This window comes from Canis lupus, chromosome 15, assembly GCF_048164855.1.
Source record: "Canis lupus baileyi chromosome 15, mCanLup2.hap1, whole genome shotgun sequence".
Lineage (NCBI taxonomy): Eukaryota > Metazoa > Chordata > Mammalia > Carnivora > Canidae > Canis > Canis lupus.
The window spans coordinates 48,717,591-48,730,799 of record NC_132852.1 but is presented as its reverse complement, the minus strand read 5'-3'; the positions used below and the strand labels follow the sequence as shown (position 1 = coordinate 48,730,799).

The 13,209-nt window shown below is 51.5% G+C and overlaps 1 protein-coding gene across 1 annotated transcript; it reads right to left on the bottom strand.

Annotated features, from left to right (window-relative positions):
* Window positions 1–181: 181 nt before the first annotated feature.
* On the bottom strand, window positions 182–8,442 carry ZNF692 (zinc finger protein 692). The gene is given in 13 exon segments (XM_072777246.1): window positions 182–349; window positions 351–617; window positions 759–858; window positions 3,281–3,395; window positions 5,010–5,088; window positions 5,191–5,268; window positions 5,356–5,577; window positions 5,893–6,018; window positions 6,108–6,156; window positions 6,880–7,143; window positions 7,458–7,489; window positions 7,790–7,977; window positions 8,235–8,442. Coding segments are annotated over 13 exon segments (1,626 nt in total). The 5' UTR covers window positions 8,307–8,442; the 3' UTR covers window positions 182–315.
* Between the last annotated feature and the right edge of the window lie 4,767 nt (window positions 8,443–13,209).

Here is a 13,209-nt window from a genome sequence, read left to right as displayed (position 1 = left end):
CACAGAAAAGAACTGCAAAATGCCAAAGCAAATTGGGAAAGACAGCTGGCTCCTTGAGGTGGGGGCCTGCAGAGAGGAACAGGGCCCAACTGATGGTGTACTCAGGCATATTCTAGCAGCCTGCTTCTAAAGGAATCAGGATTCCTGCATTGCAGGTGCCAAAATACTCTGCCCACACGTGTCCATGTAAAATAAGGGTTTATTCTGTCCTTTAGGAAGACTAAAGTAGCCTGGCTGGTTTCTTTGCCCCCACCCTGCACTCCCTGGCACTTCTCTCCAGTCCCTGGGGTCTGGCTCCTCAGAGCCCAGGGATGCTCACTGCTGAGGGAGTACAGTCAGAGTCTGAGGAACCCGAAGGCCTGGACTTGTCACCAGACCTCAGGGTCACAGAGGCAGAGATGCTGGGACAGGGCTCCAGTGGGCCAGGTGACTCTTGTAGGGCTGGTAACAAGGCTGGATGGCTTTTGCTACAGTGAGCTGCAACGCTGTCCGGCTTCTCGAATCGCTTGCCACAGAACTCACAGGGGAAGCGCAGAGTGGCAGCAGTCTCTGCATGCTTGCGCCGGTGCCAGTTCAGGGAGGCCTTCTGGCGGCAGGTGAACCCGCAGATCTCACACCTGAGCCAGGGACAGTGGAGGGAAGGACAGGGCTTCAGCCCATCTTAACTTCCCCAAGGGTTCTTCCTGCCTTTAGCTTCCCAGTGTCTTGCTGGCACCCCTGGCAGCCCTACCTTCCCACCCATACTCCCCCACACTCACTGCAGGGGTTTCTCTCCAGTGTGGATGCGCCGGTGGATGACGAGGTTGCTGCTGGTGCGGAAAGACCGGGCACAGAACTCACAGATGTAGTCCCGGGTGTCTGCGGGTTCACAGGGGTCACCCCAGCATCCATCCCCAAGCCACGGCCCTTCCTCAACCCAGCCCACCTGCCAACCCTTACAGGACGACTGCCCCCAAGCAACCTGCTTATCCTCCCAGCCCAACAGCGCCCTGTGGCTGTCAGCTGCCATCCTGCTCCTTTTTCCCTACCAGCACTAAGCACCTGCCCTTTGCGCTTCTCCAGGAGCTCTCACAGGCCTGTGGTTTTTTCTCCCCAGGTCTCAGGGCAGGCTCCACAGGAATATCCCTGCTTCTTGTGACATCCTTTAGACCTCTGCCTCACCACCACTTGGATCCCCCACTGTCACACCACACGTGTCCACCTGCAGCCTTCTTCCCCGTTTCTCCAGCACACTCCACAAATCTCTGGCTCCAGGCCCTCTCCTCCCCCATTACTTGTGCTACTGTTTTGTTTTCTACATGTCCAGCACTCCACATTTCTGTTCCTGGTCTCCCATCCTTCTCAGCCACCATTCCCAGGTCACGTCCCATCACTGGACTTCCTGTGACTTCCCGCTGCCAGTCCAGCAGCCCACCACCCATCCCTGTGCCCCTCCACCCTCCTCACCCAGATCCCTTTCCAGGGCGTCTTTGTAGCCTGCCTTCACTCACACTATGAAATCACTGACCACTCTCTCCCTGGACAATTGGACCTGTTTGGTTAAAATCCCACTCAGGATTAACACAACTCTTGGCCCGCTCTAGGAATGCACAGGTGTGCTAAGGGGAGCAGAAACACAGCCCACCATCTGTTTGCCCAGCCCCCAGCCTCTCCTTTTCATCCCCAACGATATGCTTCTGCACTTTCTTGGTCGGTTCCCTCTCCCACTCTTAGAGGAGTCTTCTCTGTGCTAGCTCATTCAGCAGTGATCTCATTTTTCAAGTCAGCAAGAAGAGAGAAGCCAAGAGAATAACCATATCTTCCCCCAACCTGATCCATCAGTCAACCTCTGTGCCATGTATGTGAACACTCCTTGCTCTGCTGCATAACTCTGCTTCTCCCTGACCAGAGGTTCCCCATGCCACCTAGACATCAGTAAGCCTTTTCTCGGGGGGGGGGGGGGGGGGGTCATTCCCATCTTTGTACCCCCAAGCTCACAGCCTTCCAGCTAAGCTCCCATTTCTCTACCTGTCGTCATAACACCCCAGAGAGTGGCCCATCCTCACTATCTCTACTTCTTTAGCTCATTCCATTCTGGCTGTCCTCCCTTGTCTCCCGCCACCCTGTCATCTAGTCCAGCGGCCCATCCTCATTATACTCAGTCCTGTAGCACCGGCACTACCCCCCACCCCAGGAGCCGCAGAATGCTTCTCTACCTACACTCATGCCACGTGGGTACATTCCACCTGCAGCTCCAAATACCACGGCATGCTTGTGATGAACACAGTTTTTTCTTCCCCAACATCTCTGAACTCTAGATTCACATCTTCTGGAACGTGAATAAATAAAATGTCACCTTCCCAAAGCCTGCCTTTCCCTCACCTTCAGGAAATCACATCACCTCTGCCCAGTTGCCGAGGCTGGAATCCTTCAAGTCAGCCCAGATGCCCTCCTGCCCACCCACCTGTGGCCACTCTGTCCTCACAGCAGCCTCCAGCCACTTCTCACCAACTCAACTGTACCAGCACGTCAAGGCTATCACAGCACATTCCTACAGTCCCATTTGTCCACATGGCAGTCACTCTGCTCCCTGTAAAGGCAGTTCTGTCCCTGAGCTGCCCAGCTCATCTGGCCGGAAGTCAAGCCATGCTGATGGTAGTCGAAGAGGCCCCAACCGCCTATCTGATCTCTTTTCCTTCCTCTCCAACTTCCTGGCCTCCTCTCCATTCTTGGAACATGCCATGCAGATGCCAGGTGAAGGCCTTCCCAGTGCTGCCCACAGACATGGACAAGCCTCCAATCCTCCCTCCACTTCAGTCTTTGCTCAAAGCACCTTCCCTTTCTACAAGAGAGACTCCTCCCTCATGCTCTCCTCTCTTCTGAGCTTTCAGATCCCTTTGTTCCCCTGTTATCACTAGAGTGGGCATCCTAAGGATTGCCCTCTTCGTTCACTTTTGTATCTCAGCACCTAGAACAGTCTCAAGCAGGCAGGTGCTCAACACACAGAGAACGAGTGTGAGAGTGATTCTACAGAGGGGTATGATGGGACCTGCAGATAGGAGATGATGGGTCCCACAGGGGAGATGAAGGGACCCTCAGGGGAAGTGATGGGCCCCTCAGGGCGGGTGATGGGCCCCTCAGGAGGAGATGACGTGCCCCACAGGGGAGATGAAGGGACCCTTGGGAGAGGTGAAGGGTCCCTCGGGGATAGGTAATGGGACCCAAAGGGGAGGTGAAGGGATGCACAGGGGAGGTGACAGGACCCACAGGAGGGAAATGAGGAGGCATTTCCGCCACTCACCACTATGCAGTTTAACATGTTCCTTTAGGTGTTTCTTAAAGTTGAAGGACTTCCCACAGGCTGGCTCTGGGCAGGAAAAGGACTTTTGATGGATGTGCTGGTACTTCTTGTGGTGCTGGGAAATGAAACAGGTGGTCTCAGGGAGACCGCCAGACCTGGTCCAGCAGGCAGGCTTCTCTGTCCCAGCTCTACCAACAGTTCTAGCACCACCAGCTCACATCATCCTGGCCAGTCCTCCTCTGAATGCCAGCACCCATCCCATCCTGACACCACACTGTGCCCTCATCGTCTTCTGTCCTGGACTTGCATTATCTCACATTTTTGTCACAACTTTCCTTAGCAATGCCCAGCCCTTGAACCAAGTGCCATTCTGGTGACTGTCTTGGTTCCCTAACCATGGAGCTGCTGTCTACTGGGATGAGAACACAATCTGGGGAAGGTATGGCTATCCTCTTTAACATCGATGTACAGGGATGCCTGGGTGGCTCAGTGGTTGAGTGTCTGCCTTCGGCTCAGGTCGTGATTCTGGGGTTCTGGGATCAAGTTCCGCATGGAGCACCCCGCAGGGCACCTGCTCCCTCTCCTGTGTCTCTGCCTCTCTCATGAATAAACAAATAACCTTAAATAATAATAATAATAACAATAATAATAACAACAACATCAATAAAAAACAGTACTGCCCAGATTGCCTACTTTATCAATAGCTCATTGTGGGCATGTCTTATATGATGTTTTCCTAAATCTGCTTTGGAAACACACACATGGGCATGCTTTCAACCTGAAATACCTGTAGAGGTAATCTGTACTTAACTCCATGAGTATGTCTGGGAAATAATTCCCTGTCCAACCTAACTTTACATCCTGGCTCAGTAAACTGCATGGGCTTTCCCCTTTTCTATAGTCCCAGTTTCCTATAGTTAAGCCACTGCTCGAGGCTGCTTCAGTCTTCTTCATTAACAGGCTCTAATGTGTTTGACTAGCCTTGCTAAACTTCTCATCCCAGAGCTTTCCTGCCACTGGGCACCTGCCCATTCCCTCTCCCAAATCCCATCTACCCTCGTGTCACCATCCCTCTGGTCTGGACTCTCCCTCAACTGTAGGACATGGTTGGGGAGGGCTCTGGATAGGGTGGGGGCTGTAGGCCACCCCTCTATGTGCCTCAAATCTCGCTGGCAGTTAGGCTGCACCTACCAACCCCCAACACTAGAACCACCCACCCCAGCCAGCAGCGCCAAGTAGCTGAGTGTGGACTCAGCAGCCCCAGCACTACCACACACTAAGGAGCCTGGGCCATTACTTAGCCTTTGTGTGCCATTCTGCGGGAGGAACAGGATCAGCACCTACCTACTCCCTAGGGATCAAAAGACTTGACCCACAGCAAGTGCTTAGAACAGTTGCTAGCACTTCAAGAGCCTGAGGAATGCCATGGTTATCTGCCTTCCCCTTGAAGGCAGATGGCCTGGAGGACCCATGCAACCAGCAATGGTGGGCAGCAGCTATGTGCTTGAGGCTTGGTTTTCTGCTTTTACCTACCAGTTTCTGGTTGAGGGATTATTAACTGTAGGTAAGCTCTGCAGGTCCACCCTAACACTTCTCTTCCTATCTCCAAATCTACCCACACTCCAAGCTTCTTTGCTTCAGCTTCTCCTTCACCTCAGCATCTCCTTAAGCCGTCCTCATACACCTCTGAGATCACAAAGGACCCAATGTGTGTCCCTCATGTCCTCACATTCAGGTACTGCCGGTTGGAGAAGATCCTTCCACAGCCAGGAAAGTCACAAGGCAGCAGCTCTCTTTTGGCAGCTTTCCTGGGAAAGGACGATGGGAGAGCTTAAGGACTCCCACAGGCTCTCCTCAGCCCCCTCCTCTCAGTCCCGTCCCCAAAGACGCCCCCCTCCCCCCAGTCCTACCTAATTCTCTTGGGGCCAATCTGTGCCGTGTCCTCCTCCCAGGCCAAGGTCAGAGCAGACTGGGCCTGACTCTCAGGGCTATGGGCAGCAAAGAGGGAGCAAAGGGCCTCGAGGGAGGGCCACGTCCCAGGATGCCCCTGCCCTCTGTCTCAGCCATCAGGTTACCTGGCCAAGGGCTCAGTCTGCTGGGCTGCTTGAGGGGTCCCTCTGATGTCTGGCTGTACCCCAACTTCCGTAGGCAGAAGAGCTCCAGAACCCAATGATGATGTTGATGAGGACAGTACAGCAAGAGGATTGAGGGGAGCTTCTGGGGGTGGGGGTGTCTCTCCCTCCTTAAGTGCATGGGTGACAGGGGAAGGTAATAGTCTGGGGGCATCTGGATCACTGCTGAAAAGAGAAGAGAAGAGCATTATCTCCCTGGGCTCTCAGCTAGCCTTCAACCCAACACCCGCCCCTAAACTGCAAAGATCCCCAACTTGGAACCACCCTACCCTACCCTAGGATCTCTATTCACATCTGTTTTCAGCTTTCGTTCTCCTCTAGAGCCGAACTTCAACCCTGATTTTCCTGATTCAAAGCCTCCAGTTCTTTCCACCTTCCCCACCAAAAAGCCTTTCCCTCAAGTCTGCAAGGTTTGGGGTCCTTGGCCAGCTACTCCCTCCCTCCTGCTCACTTCAACATCCTCCCACAACCCCAACTTGCTCATCTGGGGAGGAGCTGTAGGTCCATGGGCTGGCATCACTGAGCATTTCCTCTTCATCCTCATCTTCCTCCTCCCCCTCTTCTCCTGGGGTTGGGAAGGTCTCCAGTAAGGGTCCTACTTCCCTGCTGGACCAAGGAAGGCAAGCCTCAGGCTCCCACTCCCTCGCCTGCACTGTTCACCCAAGTCTCTCCTTTCCCTTCCCCCCAAACCTCACCTGGGCAACCTGGCCTCCTGAGTCCTCTCATCGTGCTCAGATGCCAAACCTGTTGGTACAGGTAGGGTCAAAGGGGAAGGATCTCTGGGCTGGAGGAATGAGGACAGGTGTACTTTTAAGGTCTCCTGGGATTGAGGAGGGTACAGCAGGAAGGGGTGTTTTACTCTGGAGATGATACAATCACATGGTTCAAAAGGTAAAAGTATAAAAAGGTACGCTTGGAAAAGTCTCCTTACCAATACTACCCCCTCTTCACCTAGTTCTTCCCACAGAGAACCGGGTTTCCCTCATGCCCTTCCAGACGTATTTGATACATTCGTAAGTACATATATATATATTCTTCCTCCCCTGGTTTTTCCACCAATGGTAACACAACATACGTCTCATTCTGTATTTTGCTTTTTATACCTAAAAATATATTTGGGGATATATTTCCTTGTTTTTCCATTAAGAAAGGATAATTTTTAACAAAGGGGGTTCTAAGCTACAGAGATGGGAACCATTTTCCCTCCGTTTTCTTCACAGCTCTTCCTTTTTTTTTTTTTTTTTTTTAATTTTTATTTATTTATGATAGTCACACAGGGAGAGAGAGAGGCAGAGACACAGGCAGAGGGAGAAGCAGGCTCCATGCACCGGGAGCGGACGTGGGATTCAATCCTGGGTCTCCAGGATCGTGCCCTGGGCCAAAGGCAGGCGCCAGACCGCAGGCACCAGACCGCTGCACATTCACAGCTCTTCCTGCCCACCCCCCCACCCCCACCCCCCGGCCTACCTGCAGGTTCCTGACCATTCCTGGCCTCTGGGCACCAGCTTCTCCGGGCAGTATTTGGACAGGAAGCTGGCTTAGGCTCCTCTGGAGATGTGAGGCCTGAAGACGGGCCCCAGGAGAAGGTGTGGCCTGCAGAGCACTCCCACACAAGCCCCCCATCTTGGCCCCCGGGGCCTCGGAGCCCAGGCACCAGGCTGCATTCCCGGCTGTGGGCATGCGACAGGAGCACCAGATACTGCAGACCCTTGGGGGGCAAAGGCTCAGGACCTGAAGTGGTGAAGGCAACAGTCAGGGCGAGTTGGCAAGCCTCCTACTCTCACGCTGGGACCACACCCTCCCTGGGCAAAGCCAGTCCCTACCTTAGTTTATCATCCTTTAGAGCCCAGAACCCCCCAAGGTCCCTAGACATTGCTCTCTTCCACAGCCTGCTCCCATCAAACTACCTTGGGCTCCCCAACTCCCCACCTTTCCCCAACCGGCTCAGGGTCCCCTCTGATCCAGTTCCCTCCAGAGGGGGTTCCCTGTTGCCCCTCCGCCCTCCCTGGCTCCTGGCCCCGGACCTCTAGCTACTCCCTACCCACCTGCACAGAGCACACAGCGTGAAGAAGTGTACCTGCCAGGGGGAGGGGGAAGAGAGGCAGTTTAGGGAGGGATCCGGGCCAGCTGGCCTCAGCTCTCTGCACTCCCACACTTTGAAGGGACCAGACCCTAGGGCCCCTATTCGCTGGAAACCAACAGCGGGGGGACAGGACCCAGAGAGGCCCCAAGTCACACAGGCTGTTCTGCTGAAATGAGAAATCTGCGGGCGGTGACGAGCTGGCGGCCGGCACCGACCACGTAGGGGACTGGGCGTCGCACCCCGGGCGCCCTCCCGCGCAGCCCCGGCCCGGCCCGGCCCGGCCCGGCTCCTAACCGGTCCAACAGGAACTTCGCGAGCTGCGAGTGCAGGGAGAAGCCCAGCCGCTCCTTGAGGAGGCACCACTGCTCCATGTGGCCGCCCAGGCGAATGCGGCACTTGCTGCGGCGCGCGTCCAGCTGCCGCCGCTTCTCCTGCCGCCTGCGCGATGCGTCCACCGGGGAGGAAGCCATGGGCACCAGGACCTACGGGTGGAGGAGACACGCGCACGGGCGGCCTGACCCGGGGCGCCCTCAGGGCCCCCGGCGGTCGGATCGGCCGGCCCAGGTCCTCCCCGCAGCCGCCGCCGGGGCCGCACCGCCCGGCTTGCGTTACTGGGCGCGCAGAGCAGCGCTGTGCGGGGGGGGAGGGAAGCCAGCGGCCCGGCCCCGCGCCCTGGGGAGGCGCCAGGCTCCGGCCAAGTTTCAACGGGGGCTGGGCGACGGGGAGGTGACAGTTTCACCTTGAAGACGGCACAGGCCCCTCCAGCCCGGACTGCTGAGGGGGGGGGGGGTGTCTGGGGGGCGCTCTTCATGGCGGAGTGAATGTGGCCGGGGCGGGGGCGCTCCCACCCCGCGTCGGGCCGCCCCACTTAACGCCCACTGAGCGCAGGCCGGGCCCCCGGAGTGCCCGCCGCGGTCCACCCCCGCCGGGTCTTACCTGCGCGCCCCCACCCGCCCTCGGCCCGACTGCGCCTGCGCCTCCCCCTCCTCGGCGCAGGCCCGGAGAGTGGCGGGAGGATGAGGGCCCACCTCGCGCGCTCCGCCGCCGTTTCTCCTTTAAGAGGAAGCCGCCCCCTAGGCGTCCGCGGCTCCAACGCGGAACTGGGGCCGGGGCGGCCGGGAGGGGGACTGGGAGGGGACTGGCGGCGCCTGCGCAATGGCCGGCGAGCGCACCGCCTGCCGGGAGCTGTAGTTCCCGTAGGAATCGCCCGAGCGCCGCGGAGCTTCCGAGGGATGCAGGCCTGGCGTCCGCCGGGGGTGCCGCCGCCTGGTGCGCCTCCGCCTGGTGCGGAAACGTAGCGAGCCTGACCCTGCCCTGTGCGCTTCACCTGCAGTTTCTCCCTCTCCGTTGCCACCTACATGCGAACACCTGCAGCATCAGCCGCCCTAACCACCTAGACCCCTGTCTAGGCCTCAAAGGCACATCTGGCCACGGCCCACTCCCTCTGAGGCATCGAGAGTCCTCTGAAAAGTTGCCTGGCTTCGCTGCGGACTCAGTCACTTCCCAGTTCCTCTTGGGATGCCTCCCGCGGAGATTTCCTCTCCATCAAGCCGCTGGAACAGCGCTTCTCCGCCTTCAGAGCATCTGACCCTGCGGGATCTTCCCCTCTGCCCTCCTCTATCCCAAACCCCAGTGCTGCTGTGTCTGCATTCTTTCCGGTTTTCTTCCTGCGTCGTTGGCTCCCCCTTTCCTTTGTTGGATCCTCCACCACTGTACCACCCAAATACAGTGTCCTCCTGAATTAGAACTAGACCAAATATCCTCTCTTCTGTTCTTGAGTGAGCTAACCGTCCCAGGGATTTATTTTTTTTTTTCTTCCAAGTTTTTTATATAACTTGCAGTTAGTTAACATACAAAGTAATATTAATTTTAGGTGTAAGATTTGGTGATTCCTCACTTACATACAACGCCCAGTGCTCATCACAACCTGTGCCCTGCTCCATACCCATCACCCATTTAACCCATCCCCCACCCCACTGCCCTTCAGCAGCCCTCATTTGTTCTCTGTAGTTAAGAGTTAGTTTGGGGGGTGGGGGGCACCTGGGTGGTTTAGTTAGGCATCAACCTTGGCTCAGGTCATGATCTCCTAGTACTGGAATCAAGCCACTGCCCCCACCCCAGGCAAGGAGCCTGCTTCTCTCTTTGTCCTCACGCCAATCGTGCCCTCTCTCTCTCTCTCTCATTAATTAATTAATTAATTAATTAATTTTTAAAAAGAGTCTGCTTTCCCTCACTCCTTTTTTTCCCTCCCTACTTGTTAGGTTTCTTAAAGTCCACATATGAGTGAAATCATGTGGTATTTGTCTTTCTCTGACTGACTCAGTTCACTTGGCATAATATACTCTAGCTTCATCCGTGTTATTTGAAATGGCAAGTTTCATTCTTTTAGATAATATCATATATGTGTATATAACATATACATATATGACACATCTTTACCCATTCCTTAGTTGATGAACATATGAACATTTGGGCTCTTTCCAAAATTTGGCTATTGTGAACATTTCTGGTATAAACATTGGAGTACATGTACCCCTTCAAATCACTGTTTTTGTATCTTTTGAGTAAATACCCAGGAGTGCAATTGCTAGGGCATACGGTATTACTTTTTTCTTTTTTCTTTTTTTTTTTTTTTTTGGTATTACTATTTTCACTTTTTGAGGATCCTCCATACTGTTTTCCAGAGTGGCCGCACAAGTTTAAATTCCCATCAACAGTGAAAGAAGGTTTCCCTTTCTCCACCTCCTCATCAATGTTTGTTGTTTCCTGAGTTGTTAATTTTAGCCATTATGACTGGGTGAGGTGGTATCGCATCATTTTGATTTGTATTTCCCTGATGATGAGTGATGTTGATCGTTGAGCATCTTTTCAATGTTAGCCACCTGGATGTCTTTTTTTGGGGGGAGGGGGAGTCTATTCATGTCTTCTGCCAATTACTTAACTGGATTATTTGTTTTTTGGGTATTGAGTTTAGTAAGTTCTTCATGTAATTTTGACAGTAACTCTTTGTCAGATATGTCATTTTCAAATATCTTCTCCCATTCCATAGGCTGCCTTTTAGTTTTGTTGACTGTTTCCTTTGCAGAAGCTTCTTTTTTTTTTTTTTTTTTTAATTTTATTTATTTATGATAGGCACACAGTGAGAGAGAGAGAGGCAGAGACACAGGCAGAGGGAGAAGCAGGCTCCATGCACCGGGAGCCCGACGTGGGATTCGATCCCGGGTCTCCAGGATCGCGCCCTGGGCCAAAGGCAGGCGCTAAACCGCTGCGCCACCCAGGGATCCCTTGCAGAAGCTTCTTATCTTGTTAGTTTCAATAGTTCATTTTTACTTTTGTTTCTCTTGCCTCTGGAGAGGTCTATACTAAGAAGTTGCTACTGCGTAGGTCAAGGAGGTTGGTCCCTGTGTTCTCTAGAATTCTGAGAGTTTCCTGTCCCACATTTAGATCTTCCATCCATTTTGAGCTTATTTTTGTGTACGGTGTAAGAAATGTCCAGCTTCACTCATTCTTTTCCCAGCAACATTTGTTGAAGAGACTGTCATTTTTCCATCAGATATTCTTCCCTGCTTTGTCAAAGATTAGTTGATCATATAGTTGTGGGTCCATTTCTGGATTTTCTATTCGGTCTCATTGATCTATGTGTCTGCTTCACAGTCAGTACCATACTATATTTTGTAATTTTTATTTATTTATGATAGTCACAGAGAGAGAGAGAGAGAGAGAGAGAGGCAGAGACACAGGCAGAGGGAGAAGCAGGCTCCACGCACCAACAGCCCAACGTGGGATTCGATCCCGGGTCTCCAGGATCGCGCCCTGGGCCAAAGGCAGGCGCTAAACCGCTGCGCCACCCAGGGATCCCAGTACCGTACTATCTTGATGACTACAGCTTTGTAACACAACTTCAAGTCTGGAATTGTCATGCATCCAGCTTTACTTTCCTTTTTGAGGTTCCTTTGTTATTCGGGATCTTTTGTGGTCCAAACAAATGCTAGGATTGTTTGTTCTAGCTCTGCTGAAAAATGCTATTTTGATAAGGATTGCATTAAATGTGTAGATTGTTTTGCTTAGTATAGACATTTTAGCAATATTTGTTCTTTCATGAGTGTTCTATAGTTTTCAGCGTACAGATCTTTAACCTCTTTGGTTAGGTTTATTCCTAGGTATCTTATGATTTTTGGTGCAATTGTAAATAGGATCAATTCCTTCATTTGTCTTTCTGCTGCTTGATTATTGGTTTATAGAAATGTAACAGATTTCTGAACATTGATTTTATATCCTGAGACTTGGTTAAATACATGTATCACATCTAGCAAGTTTTTGATGGAGTCTTTCAGGTTTTCTGCAGAGAGCATCATGTCATTTGCAAATAGTGACAGTTTGATTTCTTCCTGGCTTATTTGGTTGCCTTGTATCTCTCTTTGTTGTCTGATTGCTGAGGCTAAGACTTCCAGGACTATGTTAAATAACAATGAGGAGAGTGGACATCCCTGTTTTGTTCCTGACCTTAAGGGAGAAGCTCTCAGTTTTCCCCATTGAGGACAATATTAGCTGTGGGTCTTTCATATATGGCCTTTATAATGTTGAGGTATGTTCCTTCTGTCCCTACTCTGATGAAGGTTTTTTTTTTTTTTTTTGATGAAGGTTTTTATCAAGAATGAATGCTGTATTTTCTGAAGTGTTTTTTCTGCATCTATTGTGGGAATCATTTTTTTAAAAAGATTTTATTTATTTATTTATTTATTTATTTATTTATTTATTTATTTGAGAGAGAGAGAGCATGAAGGGAAAGGAAGAAGCTAGCTCCCTGCCAAGCAGGGAGCCAGACACATGGCTCTCTCCCAGGACCCTGAGATCATGACCTGAGCTGAAAGCAGATGCTTAACCAACTGAGCCATCCAGGCACCCTGAAGATCATATGATTCTTATCCTTTCTTTTATTAATGTGGTTTATTGCATTGATTGATTTGTGAATATTGAATCACCCTTTCAGACCAGGAATAAATCCCACTTGATCGTGGTGAATAATACTTTTAATGTACTGTTGCTTTTGATTTGCTAGTAGCTTGTTGAGAATTTTTGCATGATGTTCATCAGCGATATTGGCCTGTAATTCTCCTTTTTAGGGGAGTTTTTGTCTGGTTTTGGAATCAAGGTAATACTGGCCTTGAAGAATGAGTTTGGAAGCTTTCCTTCCTCTTCCTATTTCTTAGGACAGTTTGAGAAGAACAGTCATCTTTAAATGTCTTGTAGAATTCCTCTGAGAAGACACCTGTCCTGGGAATTTTGTTCGTTGGGAGATTTTTGATTACTGATTCAATTTCTTTGTTGATTGTGGGTCTGTTCAAATATTCTATTTCCTACTGTTTCAGTTTTGGTAGAATATATGTTTCTAAGAATGTATCCATTTCTTCCAGGTTGCCAAAAATGTTGGTATATAATTGCTCATAATAGTCTCTGATAATTATTTATATTTCTGTGGTGTTGGTTGTGATATCTCCTCCTTTTTCATTTGTGATTTCAGGTATTTGGATCCCTTCTCTTTTCTCTTCTATACACTGATTCACTCCTCTGCTTCCTCCATCCTGTTGTCATAGAATGCAGTCAGTTTTGCATCTTGGTTATAGTTTTTTTTGTTTTTTTGTTTTTGTTTTTGTTTTTTTTTGGCCTGACTGGGTTTTAGTTCCTGTATCTTCACAGTGAGGGATTCTCTGGTG